This window comes from Cricetulus griseus, chromosome 7, assembly GCF_003668045.3.
Source record: "Cricetulus griseus strain 17A/GY chromosome 7, alternate assembly CriGri-PICRH-1.0, whole genome shotgun sequence".
NCBI lineage: Eukaryota > Metazoa > Chordata > Mammalia > Rodentia > Cricetidae > Cricetulus > Cricetulus griseus.
This window is the reverse complement of record NC_048600.1, coordinates 79714000-79727814: the sequence shown is the minus strand read 5'-3', so window position 1 is coordinate 79727814 and position 13815 is coordinate 79714000. Positions and strand designations below refer to the sequence as shown.

The window sequence follows — 13815 nt, the reverse complement described above, 5'->3', positions numbered from 1 at the left end:
TAACTATCCCCAAGCAAAGTCCAAGAACATATGTAAAGAAAACAAAGATACACAGCAACTACTTTAGATGTAGCTCAGCAATAAATGTCACAGAGCATGAATGAAGGCTTGAGTGCCACCCCTGGAATGGACAATACAAAACTAGCAAGAAGACATAAAAAAAAAAAAAAAAAAAAAAAACAGGAAATAATACATTATATGTAAGGAAAATGTGTTATTTGGTAAAATTGATTTTACATAAATTCTAGAAAATACAATTGTGTGCTAACAGAAGTTAGTGGGTATCTCAGAATGGGTGGAGTACAAAAAAATGACAAGAGATAAGAATTCAAAAAGTAAGAGAGGGGCTGGACAAACAGCTCAGAAGTTAAGAGCACTGGGTTCAATTCTCAGCATCCACATAGTGGCTCACAACTATCTGTAACTAGAGTTCCTAGGGAATCTGCCAAATTCTGGCCTCCATAGGTACCAGGTATGCACCTGGCACACACCAGGCAAAATATCCATACACTTACAAGTTGTTTTTTTTTTTTCTTAAAGAAAACTTAAAAAGCAACTTGAATGTGATAGAAATATGTATTCTTGATTGTGCTTGTGTTTTAGAGCTGCATATATACATCAAAACTCACCAAACTATATATTTTGAGTATATGTAGTCTATCACCAATACTCCCATGACATCAGAAATGAAAGATTCTCCTGTCACACATGAGAAATAACCATTCCAAGTTTCTAACAGATCATAGTTCAACTAGGGAAATGAAAAGCCCTTTCTTAGCACAGATTCAAAGTAAAAAAAAAAAAAAAAAAAAGCAGAAAGCAGAAACTACCATATTTGGGCAAAGACTTCCCAGAGGCCAGACTCAGTCAAAATGACTGACTAGAGGGGCTAGAGAGATGGCTCAGAGGTTAAGAGCACTGACTGCTCTTCTGGAGGTCCTGAGTTCAATTCCCAGCAACCACATGGTGGTTCACAACCATCTATAATGCGATCTGGGTGCCCTCTTCCAGCCTGCAGGCATACATGCAGGCAGAACATTGTATACATTATTAAAAAAAAAAAAATTCTGGGCGTTGGTGGCACACGCCTTTAATCCTAGCACTCGGAGGCAGAGGCAGTCAGATCTCTGTGAATTCAAGGCCAGCCTGGTCTCCAGATCGAGTGCCAGGATAGGCTCCAAAGCTACACAGAGAAACCGTCCCTCGGGGGAAAAAAAAAAAAAAAAAAGACTAAAAGATTGACTAGAGAATCAGGGTCTCAACTCGGAGCATGACTGCATAACATTTGTAGTGTGTGTGGATTGAGCCTCATCCCTGCTCCTCTTCTGAGTCTGTGGCCCCATCAATCCTCCTGGGCCAGGAGAGGAAGGGCAAAGTACCCAGCTCACCTGATGTACTGCTGGGAGAAATGCTGTTCCCATGTCCTGGTCTCTGCTAGGCCTTTCCTCTGGTCTGGCAGGAAGCTGGGAAGCAGCCAGAGCTGTGGCAAAGAAGAGACTTTGAGAATCAAGATGCCTCTCTTAACCACTCCCCAGAGAGCACCATAAATTCTTCATAAATTACAATTTGCGGTGTCAACCTAATTCAAAGGCTTGTATTTACCTCCTAACAACAACAACCCCCTCCAAACTTCCAAACAGTCTCACAGGTCCCTGCAAAGAACCAAAACCCAAATGGTGTGGCCCAAACACAGAATGGTTTAAAACACAGACTTGGGTCATTTCTACACTTTCCAGCCATTATATAGTTTCAGTATACATTTAGCCCTACTAACCACAATCCCCAAATTGTTCCCACAGAGCACATATAGCACAGTGGATAATTGCCCCTCACCTAATTCTGGTTCCATGTCTGATTCCTCTTTCACACCATGGCTCAGCAGCTCCCCAGGAGCTGAGGGCGAATTCTGAAGGGAGAGATCCTGAGGCACCACTTCCAGCCTGGGCTCCACCTCACCACCTTGACAGTGTGCTGAGTTCACCTTCTCAGACGGGATCTCTTGTCCTAGAACTTGGACGCCAATCTGGACACAAAACCCCGTTAATTACCAAAGGATGCAGAGTCAAGGTTGCTGAAAGTTAGTGAAACTAGCCTTCCACAACAGACCATAAGACAGTCTTACATGGGGCACAGAAAGAGAAAACCCCTTTTTAGCTCATAAAGAAGACCAGGAGCTAAGGCCTGAACCAGGTCTGGGAGACCTGCAAATCATGTCACGAATATGTGTTCTGCTGGACAGCCTCCAATAATTAAAACTCAAGGCTGCTTTTTAGTAAATCAAAATTTCTTAGGTGGTGTTGGGGGAGGCTAAGTCACAAAACTAAGTAAGGTATGAGGAGACCCAGATTTAAAGTAAGCAGCACATAACTGTAGTCTTTGTTTTCTATTCTGAGGAGAACTCCTTCAACCCTTGTTACAGCACAGGAATTTTCCATTATGCATAATGCAGACGTTTCACCCACCTCAGAGTCCATGCTGGGAAGCCAGCTCTTGGTGGCCCTTAAATAGCTTCAGGATGGGGCCTGGTTGCCAGATGAGCACACCATGGGATTCCAGGCTTAAGAATTTCAGCTGACCCCACCCCCAACTCTGGGGAAGGGAAAGAGACCAGAAACATCCAACCATTGGCAAGTGAGTTAAGCAACTGTGCTAGAGTTGTGAAACCCCAGAAAAATGTGTAAACAATGGGTTTCTGGAGCTACCAGTTGGTGAACTCACCAAGGTTCTGAGGAGGTGGCACCCTGGGAGAGGACTTGTTTGCTCCTGAGTTTCACTCAACACAGTAAACTGGTAACAGTAATGAAAGCACTTTCCTGGTTCTGTAAGTCACCAATCATCCAATCTGACAACCAGTTTATTAAGACACGTGGTTTGTGGTATTTGTGAGTGGCCATCTCAAGTTCAAGAGCAGCTCTGTGGAGCCGAGCTCTGGACTGGTATAGACAGTTGTCAGAACTGGACTGACTTGCTAATGCTCAGTTTGTATCAGAGAATCAAAGGACTGGTTATTGGTTTAGAAACTCTACATATCTGCAGTCATAAGGACTATCAAAAAGAAGAAGAAGCAAAGAAAGAGAATGAACCAGAGAAGCCCCAGAGGAACCTGGGCTTAATTCACAGACAAGATACTATGCTTACCCACTGCCATAGTCTCCGAGGATCTCCCTTCAAGCTTTCCACAAGGGTCACTGCCTCTTCTCCACTGCCTGGACACTGTTTCCTCACCCACATCTGGATCTCCCCAGGAAGGATGGTCAGAAACTGCTCCAGCATGAGGATCTCCAGGATCTGCTCTTTGGTGTGAACCTCTGGCCGCAGCCACTGGAAACAGAGCTTCCGTAGTTGTCTCAGGGTCTCCTGGGGCCCAGACATTACCTGGTAACGAAACTGCCTAAAAAGCTGGCGAGCAGTCTCGGGGTTGGTGAGCTCTCTTTGCTGGGTAGCATCTGATCCAGAGAACGTGACATCCTCAGCTTTGGCCTTGGTCAGAGAAGGCTGCAGGCCCAGGGCCTGCCCCAAGTCAACAGGCATTGTCTGGCTTCACAGGGCCTTTTGGTAAAGGGCTTCCAGGATGGAACTGTCTCTGGGAAGAACTGCGTCTTCTAAGGATGCTGAAGAATGAGAACCAAGGCTGTACAACAACAACACATGGTCAGGAAACAACATATGTATATACCCGACTGAAGGCCTGGAGGCTCATAACTTCAATGTGTAGACAATTCTATTTTGAGATGTTGTAAACATGATGCTACAAAGCTAACTACATATTTATCCTGTCCATATTTATACTTTTCATTGATTTTTCAAACATCCAGAGACCCTATAGAAGAATGGAATATACCAGGCATGGTGGCACATCCCTATAATCTTAGCACTTAGGCAGTGGAGGCAGGAAGACAGTGAGTTTGGGGTCAACTTGGGCTATATAATAAGTTCGAGATATGCTTTTCAAAACAGGAAAATAAGAGGCTGACATGATGGCTCAGAAGGTAAAAGCATTTGCTGTGTAAAAGTAAAAACTTGAGTTTGATCCATAGAGCCCATGGAAGGAGAGAACCACTCCCAAAAGTTGTCTCTGACCCTCCACATACATGCATCGTAGGATGTACATGAGTACCTGCACATACATATTTTAAATTTTTAAAAAGAAAAACATGAAAGAAATGCACACATGAAAGAATTTCCACTGTTTCCAAGTAAACACATACTCCTGCATCTCTGTTCCTATATACCTGTAGGCTAACATGTAGTGCTTTTCGGGGCTGGTGATGCATCTCGGTGAGTAGAGTGCCTACCTAGCATGAGCAAAGTCCTAGTTCACTCCCTAGCATCTATTAACTGGCACAGTGAACTATGACTGCAATAGCAGCACTTAGGAAGTAGACACAAGATCAGTAGTTCAAGGTCCTCTTCAGTTACACTGAATTCAAGACCAACCTGGGATACATGAGACCCTGTCTCAAAATAAATATAAATCAATAAAGCTGGACAAGAGCTACCAGTACCCTAGGAATACGGGTTAATGCTTAAAGAATCATATGCTTCATAAGATACATAGGTCTTGTCCACTATGTACTGTCCCAGCACACCACATTATCACAGGGTGAAAGCAACAGGGCCAAGAGACCATAGACCAAAGCCTACAGTTTCAACTATAAGCCAAAACAAACCTCTCCTCCATATAACTTGTTTATCTCTCATATTTTGTTACAATGACACAAAGCTATGTAACACAGCAGCAGGATTTAGAAGGCAGCAAATGAGGTAGTGAGAAGGGAACCACTAAGTGCCAAAGCTTAAGAGTTCTCAAAAGATCATTTATTCTCTAACAGCTTACTTTACTGCAGGTGCTCATAACAGTGGGTCATTGGATTGACCTTTAAAATGTCATGAAGGAAGGAGCGAACAGTCACCATTTCTCTGTATCACTAATAGGGCACATATACACATGCACACAAACACACCATATACATATACAATAGCAACAAATAAAATTAAATAAAAAGGACAAGAGGGAGGAGGACAGAAAGGAGGGGAAGAGAGGGAGGAGAGCATGGAAAGGAAGGAAAAAAAGGGGGAAAGATAAGTACAACATTCAAAATCCAACCCAAGCCTATTTTTTCAAAGAAGCAAAAAAAGGAGAGGAAAGAACAACTTAATGGCAAATGTTTTTCATGTGAACTTCGCTAGACTCATGGCTTTTATCTTTTGGTTTTGTTGTTGTTGTTGTTGTTTTAAAGAGCCTACACATTTCATTTATGTACTCGGGTAGTACACTGTAGCACTAAAGCAATACTAAAGTATTTGAGAAATTCCATTTCTGGCCCTGGCAAAACAAGTGATAATATAGACTAGTCAGACAGCTAAACAACTCCCAAACTAGAGAAAGCATTTAAGACAGGCAGTTTTAGACACTCCACACAGCAGGTGGGAATGCAGTCCTGAGAGAAGCTGAGGTAGGCCCAAGACCATATGGATGGTTATGCGAGGACAACTTTGAAGCCATCGTGCAGGAAGCTCAAGTGGTGCACGATGGTCTCAAAAGCTGAGGCAACAAGAACAGAACTGAAAGCCATTCAAGTGACTGGATTCTGAAGAATAGGACAGGGACGAACTTTGGGTTGGGGGTAAGGACAGGAGTCTGTATGGGGTGTCTGCTTGGCTGCCTATCACCAGGACGAAAGCCAAGGTTTAACAAAGAGCAGAACACACAAAAGGCCAGTCAGGAATGAGGCACAGGAGTTTTTAATCATGCAGGCTGAAAAGATACCCAAAGACAGGAGGAAGGCCATGTGTTAAGAGTGACAAACACAAACTCCAGTAAGGCACACTCTCACCTGCCCTAACAAAACCTAAAAGTAAGTTGATATCAGATCCACAGGTAGTAGTTTCATTTTATCAACTGGGAAAGCTGTAGGGAAGCGCCCTGCTCCTTTCAAAGATCTGCTCCATCAAAGCATAAAATAAAGCCTAGTATAAGTACACTGCTGGCTCCAACAAACAGCAACATCCCTCAAGAAGATAACTGGTCCTCAGAATATGATCCAAGATTACTAGATATACAGATAAATAAGAAAATATGACTCAAAGTCAAGGAAAAGAAGTAGTAGACAGAAACCAACTTAAAGATAGTCAAAGGGCTTAAGGAAAAATTACTGAAATATGAAACAGAATAAGGACTTTCCACAAAGAAATGAAAACTATAAAAGCAAAAAAGTTAATTCTAGAGAAAAAAATTAGACCCCAAAATTCTAAGTCCAACATAACATCCTTCAAAAAATAGAAATAAAATACAGTTTACAGGGCCTAGGTAGAATACATGCCTAGCATGCATGAGGCTCTGGGTTCAGTCCTCAGAATGAACACACACACACACACACACACACACACACACACACAGAGAGAGAGAGAGAGAGAGAGAGAGAGAGAGAGAGAGAGAGAGAGAGAGTGACAGAGTTTTCAAAAGAACCAGGAAAATCTGTCACCAGTGAATAGATGCTACAAGAATAAAATATATTCATTCCTTCAACTGACAGAAACCCAAATCTTCAGAAAAGAATAAACAAAAGCAAAAACAGTCAATGTTTGGTGAATACAATTACTGTAGTTTTTTTTTTTTTTTTTTTTTTTTTTTTTTTATTCTGATAACTTCCTTAAAAGGCAGATGAAGGCTGGTAAGATGGCTCAGCAGGTAAAGGCACTTGCTGCCTAGCCTGATTACCAGAGTTCACTCTCTGGTACCCATACAGTGGAAGGAGAGAAGTGAATTCCACAAATTGTCCTCTGACTGCCACACGTACACTGTGACCTGTATACATTCACAAACATAGACAATATGTAATTTTAAAATTAACAAACAGTATGAGATATTAAAACTGCATGGGGAGGACACATTAATGAATGTTTTATGTTAATCCATTTGTTACTTGCCAAGCCAGAAAAAGAAAATGGGAAGCAATTGCTGGGGGTGTCCGGTGGGAAATGAGAAGCATTAAGTTAGAGGTAAGAATGGCAGATCTACAATGTGAAGTGTAAACTAATACAATAATAAAGGAGACTTTGACAGATTAAACTCGACTTTTTGGTTTTTTTTTTTTTCTTTTTTTTTTTTTTTTTTTTTTTTTTTTGTTTTTCGAGACAGGGCTTCTCTGTGGCTTTGGAGGCTGTCCTGGAACTAGCTCTTGTAGACCAGGCTGGTCTCGAACTCACAGAGATCCACCTAGCCTCTGCCTCCCAAGTGCTGGGATTAAAGGCTTGTGCCACCAACACCCGGCTAGATTAAACTCTACTTATAAAGTTTAAGGATGCATAGTGTCAGCTGCTTTTCCAGAGGACCCAGGTTTGGCACCCAGCATCCACAAAGTGACCCATAATCATCTCTAACTCCAATTTAAAGGGATCCTATGCCCTATCCTAGCCTCCTCTGCCAGTACCAGATACACATGACACTGCAGACATGCATATAAACAAAAAAACTCATATACATATAAAAATAAGTAATCTGTTTATTTAAAAAAGAAATGTCATAGGAAAGGAGAATAACCAGAAAATTTTAATGGAAAAAAAAAACAAGACAATGCAGTAGAGTAAAACCCAACCATATCAAAAACTACATTAAGTGTAAATGTAATAAATACTCAAACTACAAGAGAGCTTTCAGATTTTAAAAAGCAAGACTCAGCTATATGCTATCTGAAACAGACATTTTAAATGTAAAGACAATAGCCCGACATGTAGCTAAGCAATTAAAACATTTGACTAGCCTATGTGAGACCCTGGGCTCCATCCCCATCACCACAAATATTTAAATATCAACTAGCTGGGTAGAGGAATAGTTTAAAAATAAAAATTAAGAAAAACTATATTCTGTATGCATAGATTTCAATTGCACTGTCGTTAAAGAATACATACTTGAAGTTTCCAGTTCTATAAAACTTATGCCTAGGATTTGTTTTGATTAGTGTTTCTTATGCATTTGAATATATTACAGCTGTTGTATCTTAATTTTGATTGCTACTACTAGGAGCTGGCATAGTGAGCATATGAAAATCTATATGGATACATTAGTATCTGGTCAAACTGACTGGAGGACTGTCTTAGGATTTCTACTGCTGTGATGAAACACTGTAACCAAAAGTAACTTGGGGAAGAAAGAGTTTCACGCATAATTTCCATCTAACAGTTCATCAATGAAAGTAAGTTAGGGCAAGAACCCAAACAAGGAAGGAACCTGGAGACAGAAGCTGATGCAGACACCATGGAAGACTTCTTATGGCTTATTCCTCCTGGCTTACTCAGCCTGCTTTTTATAGAACCCAGGACCACTAGGCTGGGGGGGTGGGGGACCGTCCAAAATGGATTGGGCCCTCTCTCATCACTAATTTAAGAAAATGCCATTCAGACTTGCCTACAGCCCTATCTTAATGGAAGCAATTTCTCAATTGATGTCCCCTCCTCTCAAGGAACTACAGCTTGTGCCAACTTGAAATAAAACTACCCAGAACAACAACAAAGGTCATTTCATTTTGAGAAATGTGTTGATTCATCAATAATAGTGTGGCTACAATAGTATTGACAAAGAAAAAAGGGAAAATAGAAAGCATGTCATTAAACAGATGGGTCAGATCATCTCCAACATGTAGTACATCTAGTATCAATATTTTGTTGCTGTTTTGGTGGGTTTTCTTTTTTTAAGGGTATGTATGTTGTGTATTTGGGTTGTTGTTTTGACAGGGCTGTCTCTATAGCCCAGGCTAGCCTGGAACTCAGGGCAATCTCACTGCATGCATCAGGCTGTTATTACAGAAGTGAGGTGCTCTGCCTGACTTCTAGTATCAACCAAAGCTGGCCTGCACACCTGCGGTACACTTAATTCAAGTGCATAAGAAACACTCAGGAGAACAAAGCATGGATACACATTTCATACAACCACAAACTTCGGGTCTAAGTATTCTGTAATAACAGTGTCCAAGTTAGGATTGTGATTATTATGCTGAAACACCCTGGCCAAAAGCAAGTTGGGGAGGAAAGGGTTTATTTGGCTTAAACTTCCACATCATATCGTCCATCACTGAAGAAGTCAGGACAGGAACTCAGGTAGGGCTGGAACTTGAAAGGCAGGAGCTGATGCAGAGCTCATAGAGGGATGCTACTTACTCATTTGTTCATTATGGCTGACTCAGACTTCTTTCTTACAAAACCCAAGAACACCAGTTCAGGGATGGCATCACCCACAATGGGCTGGGCCACCCCCATCAAGCACTAACTAATTAAGAAAATGCCCAATAGCCAGAACTTATGGAGGCATTGTCCCAATTGAGGTTCTCTCCTGTCATATTAACTGTAGCTTGTGTCAACGTGACATAAAACTAGCCAGCACACTTAACTCCTTGCCAACATGACAAATGTGACACTATTAAAACATAACCTTTCCCTTCTTGTTCATCCCCAAGATCAACATAAATATCAACATAAACATTCCAAATTTCAAAAGTCCCAGTCTTTAAGAATTCAAACACTTAAAACACTAGTCTCAGCTAGGCAATGGTGGCCTACACTTCTAATGCCAGCACTTGGGAGGAAGAGGCAATCGGATCTCTGTGAATTTGAGACCAGTCTGGTCTACAGAGTGAATTCCAGGACAGCCAAGGCTACACAGCCTGTCTCAAAAAAAAAAAAAAAAAAAAAAAAAAATGTTGTGGAATATTCCTTTACACTGTGTGAAGATATATCACTGTGACTAGTTTAATAAAAAGCTAACCCGCCAATAGCTAACCACGATTTTTCAGAGCAGAGAGAATGCTGGGAAAAAGAAACGTGGAGTCATCAGCTAGACACAGAGGAAGCAACATGAACTCAAAAAAAAAAAAAAAAAAAAAAAAAAACCCAAAACTATCAAAAGTCTGAAGTCTCTCAACTATGGGCTCCTGTATAATCTAAAGTGCTTTCTTACTTCAAGAGGGAAGAACCAGGGCACACTCACAACTAAATCAAAGCGAAACCAAACTCCAACTGTATAACTCAATGTCCAATGTCTGGGATCCACTCACAATCTTCTGGGCTTCTCCAAAGATCTTGGGTCACTTTAACGCTGCCCTATGCAGCACACACAACTTATCTTTTAGGCTCTGGCTGGCCCCACTCCACCACTGCTGCTGTTTTTTGGTGGTCATTCCACAGTACTGGCATCTCCAAAATGCTGTGGTCTTCTGATGCAATTGGCCAGTACTTTCACCAATAGCCTCTCCTAGACTCTCTTCAAATGCTACTGAAGCTGCACTGTCTCCAAGGGTCTATCCATGTCTCTCACAGTGCCAAACCTCAGCTGCTTTTCCTGACCCCTTCATGCCTTCAAAACCAGCACCAGCTGGGTGATTCTTAACAATACCAGGTTCAGCTGCCGACACAAGATATAACCTTGGCCACCTCTGGAACACAGCTTCTGTTTGCTAACCCTAACACATCCTAGAAGATTTCACATCAGTGATGCTGGTCTCCTCTTAATCACCACTAATTTATTAGCTACAGTTGACCAACATCAATTGTCCCAGAAAAGCAAAGTTTTTTTTTTTTTTTTTCTTTAGAGCAGTGGCTCTCAACCTTCCTAACACTTGTCGACCCTTTAATACAGTTCATGTTGTGGTGGACAACACCCCCATGCCATAAAATTATTTTGCTGCTACTTCATAGCTGTAATTTTGCTACTGTTATAAATCGCAATATAAATATCTGATATGCAAGATATCTAATATGCGACCCCTGTGAAAGGATCATTTGACAATGGGGTCTCAACTCACAGGTTAAGAACCACTGCTTTAGTCGCTCTGGTCTCTTGTTAACCACAGCTGATTCTTCAGCCTCAGCTAATCAGAACCACAGATTAACTGAAAATATGCAACAGCCTTGATAGTTTTTAAATAACTCTCAAACCTCACAAGCTAGGCCTCTATCACCTGCATTTCTCAACTCTCTCATCTTCCCAGCTCCCACAGAACAACTCACCAAGGTTTGGACACAAAATGGCTTTTCTAGCCCAAAGTTCCAAAGTCCTCCCAAAACAATATGGTCATGTCTGTCACAGCAATACCCAGCTATGCTGCTACCAATTTCTGTCCTAGTTAGGTTTACTATTACTATGATGAAACACCATGACCAAAAGAAAAGTTGGGGAGGAAAGGGTTTATTGCTTACACTTCCACATCATATAGTCCATCACTGAAGGCAGTCAGAACAAGAACTCAAGCAGAATTGGAACCTGGAGGCAGGAGCTGATGCAAAGGCCACGGAGTCTTCTGACTTGCTCCTCCTGGCTTACTCAGCCTACTTTCTTATAGAACCCAAGACAGGGGGGAAAGGGCTAGCCAAAGAAACACACTCTGGCCCTGAAACCAGAGCCAAAGAAAACACACCCTGAGCCTGAAACCAGAGCCAAAGAAACATACTTTGGCCCTAAAACCAGAGCCAGTAAACACACCCTGACCCTGAAACCAGAGCCAAGTGGTTAAAAGGGACCAAAGAAACACATTTTTCCCCTGGTCAACTCAGTACAAAACCCAACCAAACCCTGAGCAGGAAAACCAACCAACCAATCCAGCCGATCTCTGAGCTTGTCCAAACTCAGTGATTGAAATCTGACCGATTCCCACCCTGAAAATCTCCACCCTAGAAAAACTCTGTCCCTAAGAAGCCCTATATAAACATTGTGTCTGTTCAGTTTTCCATGGTGGAAAAGTCAGAGGCAGTCACCCTGCTGGTTTCTTCCCTCCCAATGTCTTGAATGAGTTTTGGATGAGACCTCCTTTCCCTGGAATAATAGAGCAGAGCAGAACTGCAACAACTGCTCTGGGGAAATAAATCCTCCACTGCCTGAGGCGAGCAGAGTTGCTACGTTGGGAAGGCCTTTCCCTGGAGCAGGGTTGTAAACTGCTAAGCTTAAGATGACTTTGTGGTACTCTTTGGCTCCTGACTGCCAGGATGCCTTTCCATCACAGTCCCTTTCCATCTGAGCTGCAATGCTTGAAAGACCACCAACCCAGGGATGTAACCACCCATAATGAACTGTGCCCTCCCCTTCAATCACTAAGCAAATGCCCTACAGCTGGCTCTTGTGGAGGCATTTTCTCAGCTGAGACTCCCTCCTTTCAGATGACTCAAGCTAGTGTCAACTTGACATAAAACCAGCCAGAACACACAGTACAATTAGAAATAAACACCAATAAGGAAATTTGAAACTCTAATTTGTAGAAATAACCTGTAGTCAAAAGACATCACAATGGAAATTAAAATATTATATTCTCACACAAAATGATCATGAAATCACAGTATACCAAACTTTGAGCTTAGAGTAATGGTTCTCAACCTGTGGGTCACCACCAATTTGGAGGGTTGAGCAACCTTTTCACATAGGTGTCTTAGACCATGGGGAAACAGATATTTACATTATGATTCGTAACAGTAGCAAAATTATAATTAAGTAGTTTGGAGTCACCACAACATGAAGAACTGTATTAAGGATCACGATGCTGCATTAGGAAAGTTGAGAATCACTGGTTTAGGAAAAACTTACAAAGAAGCCTCTGTTTTAGAAATGAGTATCTACACAAAAATTCTTCACTATCTAAACGAACTTATTTATTGAGTTTCACAAAAATAGCAGAATTTCAGTCGGCAAAATTTCCTATTGTAACCTTAGTCACACTTAGTTCCTGAAACTAATTTGGAGAATATTCAGAAAACGTTAACACTGAATCTTACAAATTTAAATCGTATGCTAATACTACTTGCTCCGTGCAGTAAAGGTCAACTGCTAACTACCCCAGGCATTTATGACAAGAGGTCCATTTATTCAAAATTAAATTACTTTATAGAGGGGGTTTTACCCTGATTGTAACTTCTCCTCACAGAAGGAACTCACGATCACCAGTTATATTTCTATTAATGAAGCTTTAACAAATCGAAATGAAATGCGCATCTAGGTCAGCATTCTTCTACACACAGGTTAAGTTACACACACGCAGGCAGCCCTTTGTTTATCAGCTGGGGGCTCCGCTCGCGCTGTAGCTGACCTTCCGGACCGCCCAGTAAGGTAAGTACTAAAAGTTTACAGATCCGGTTCCTCCATGGCTCCCAAACAGCAGCGGTTTAAGCCCAGGAAGCGCTAGAGCAGACTTCTGGGGATTTGCGGGGGAGCGTCTGGGGTTGTCACTAAGGGCGGGGTAACTAGCATCTGGCCTTCCAGCCTGCAACCTGAGCCCCGGTTCTCACCGTCCGAACCCCTCTCCTGGGGCCGACAACCCGGAAGAGCACTTTCCGTTCCGCCCCAGTCCCCTCCCCCGCACGCGCCTGCTGCCAGCGAAAGCTACGAGAGAGGGCCGAGACCGCAGTCCCCATCACAGCTCGCTCCGGACAGTTAGCGAGCTGGAGCGACGACAGTCTTGACCCCAGGAGTCGGGGACCCAGCCCGCCGTCCTAACTCCTGCGCTTACCTCTGCCTGAGCCACCCGTTCTGGCGCACTTCCGGAAGCTAGACAGCTGCGCTCTGCCGCGGCCCCGGGGCGGAGCAAGGGGCGGGGCGTGTGAGGAGCGACCTGAGGCCGGCTTTCCCATTGGTTCCTGAGAAGCGCCAGAGGTCACGGCCCGGGGCCTGTGCCTTCCCGAGCTAGGGCCCCGAGCCGTTGCTTCTGATCACTACAATTCCCCATCCAGGCCTCCGTTCTAACCCACATAGCGGCCACAACCTCTCGCCCATTTTCTGAACGGGTTGCATGTCTAAATCCGGGAGTCCAGTATTAAATAACTGACATACTGGACAGCAAC

The 13815-nt window shown here is 42.7% G+C and overlaps 1 protein-coding gene across 3 annotated transcripts in view; it reads right to left on the bottom strand.

The window, feature by feature from the left end:
* The window catches only part of Znf18 (zinc finger protein 18), a 35487-nt gene extending 21924 nt beyond the window's left edge, over window positions 1–13563 (bottom strand). For all 3 annotated transcript variants that reach the window (XM_027427138.2, XM_027427139.2, XM_027427140.2), the window contains exons 1-4: window positions 13485–13563; window positions 3139–3631; window positions 1834–2023; window positions 1389–1480 (exon numbers count right to left, since the gene is read on the bottom strand). In XM_027427138.2, the coding sequence (XP_027282939.1) occupies window positions 1389–1480; window positions 1834–2023; window positions 3139–3531 (675 nt within the window). In that variant the 5' untranslated portion in view covers window positions 3532–3631; window positions 13485–13563. The remainder of the gene's footprint in view (window positions 1–1388; window positions 1481–1833; window positions 2024–3138; window positions 3632–13484) is intronic.
* Between the last annotated feature and the right edge of the window lie 252 nt (window positions 13564–13815).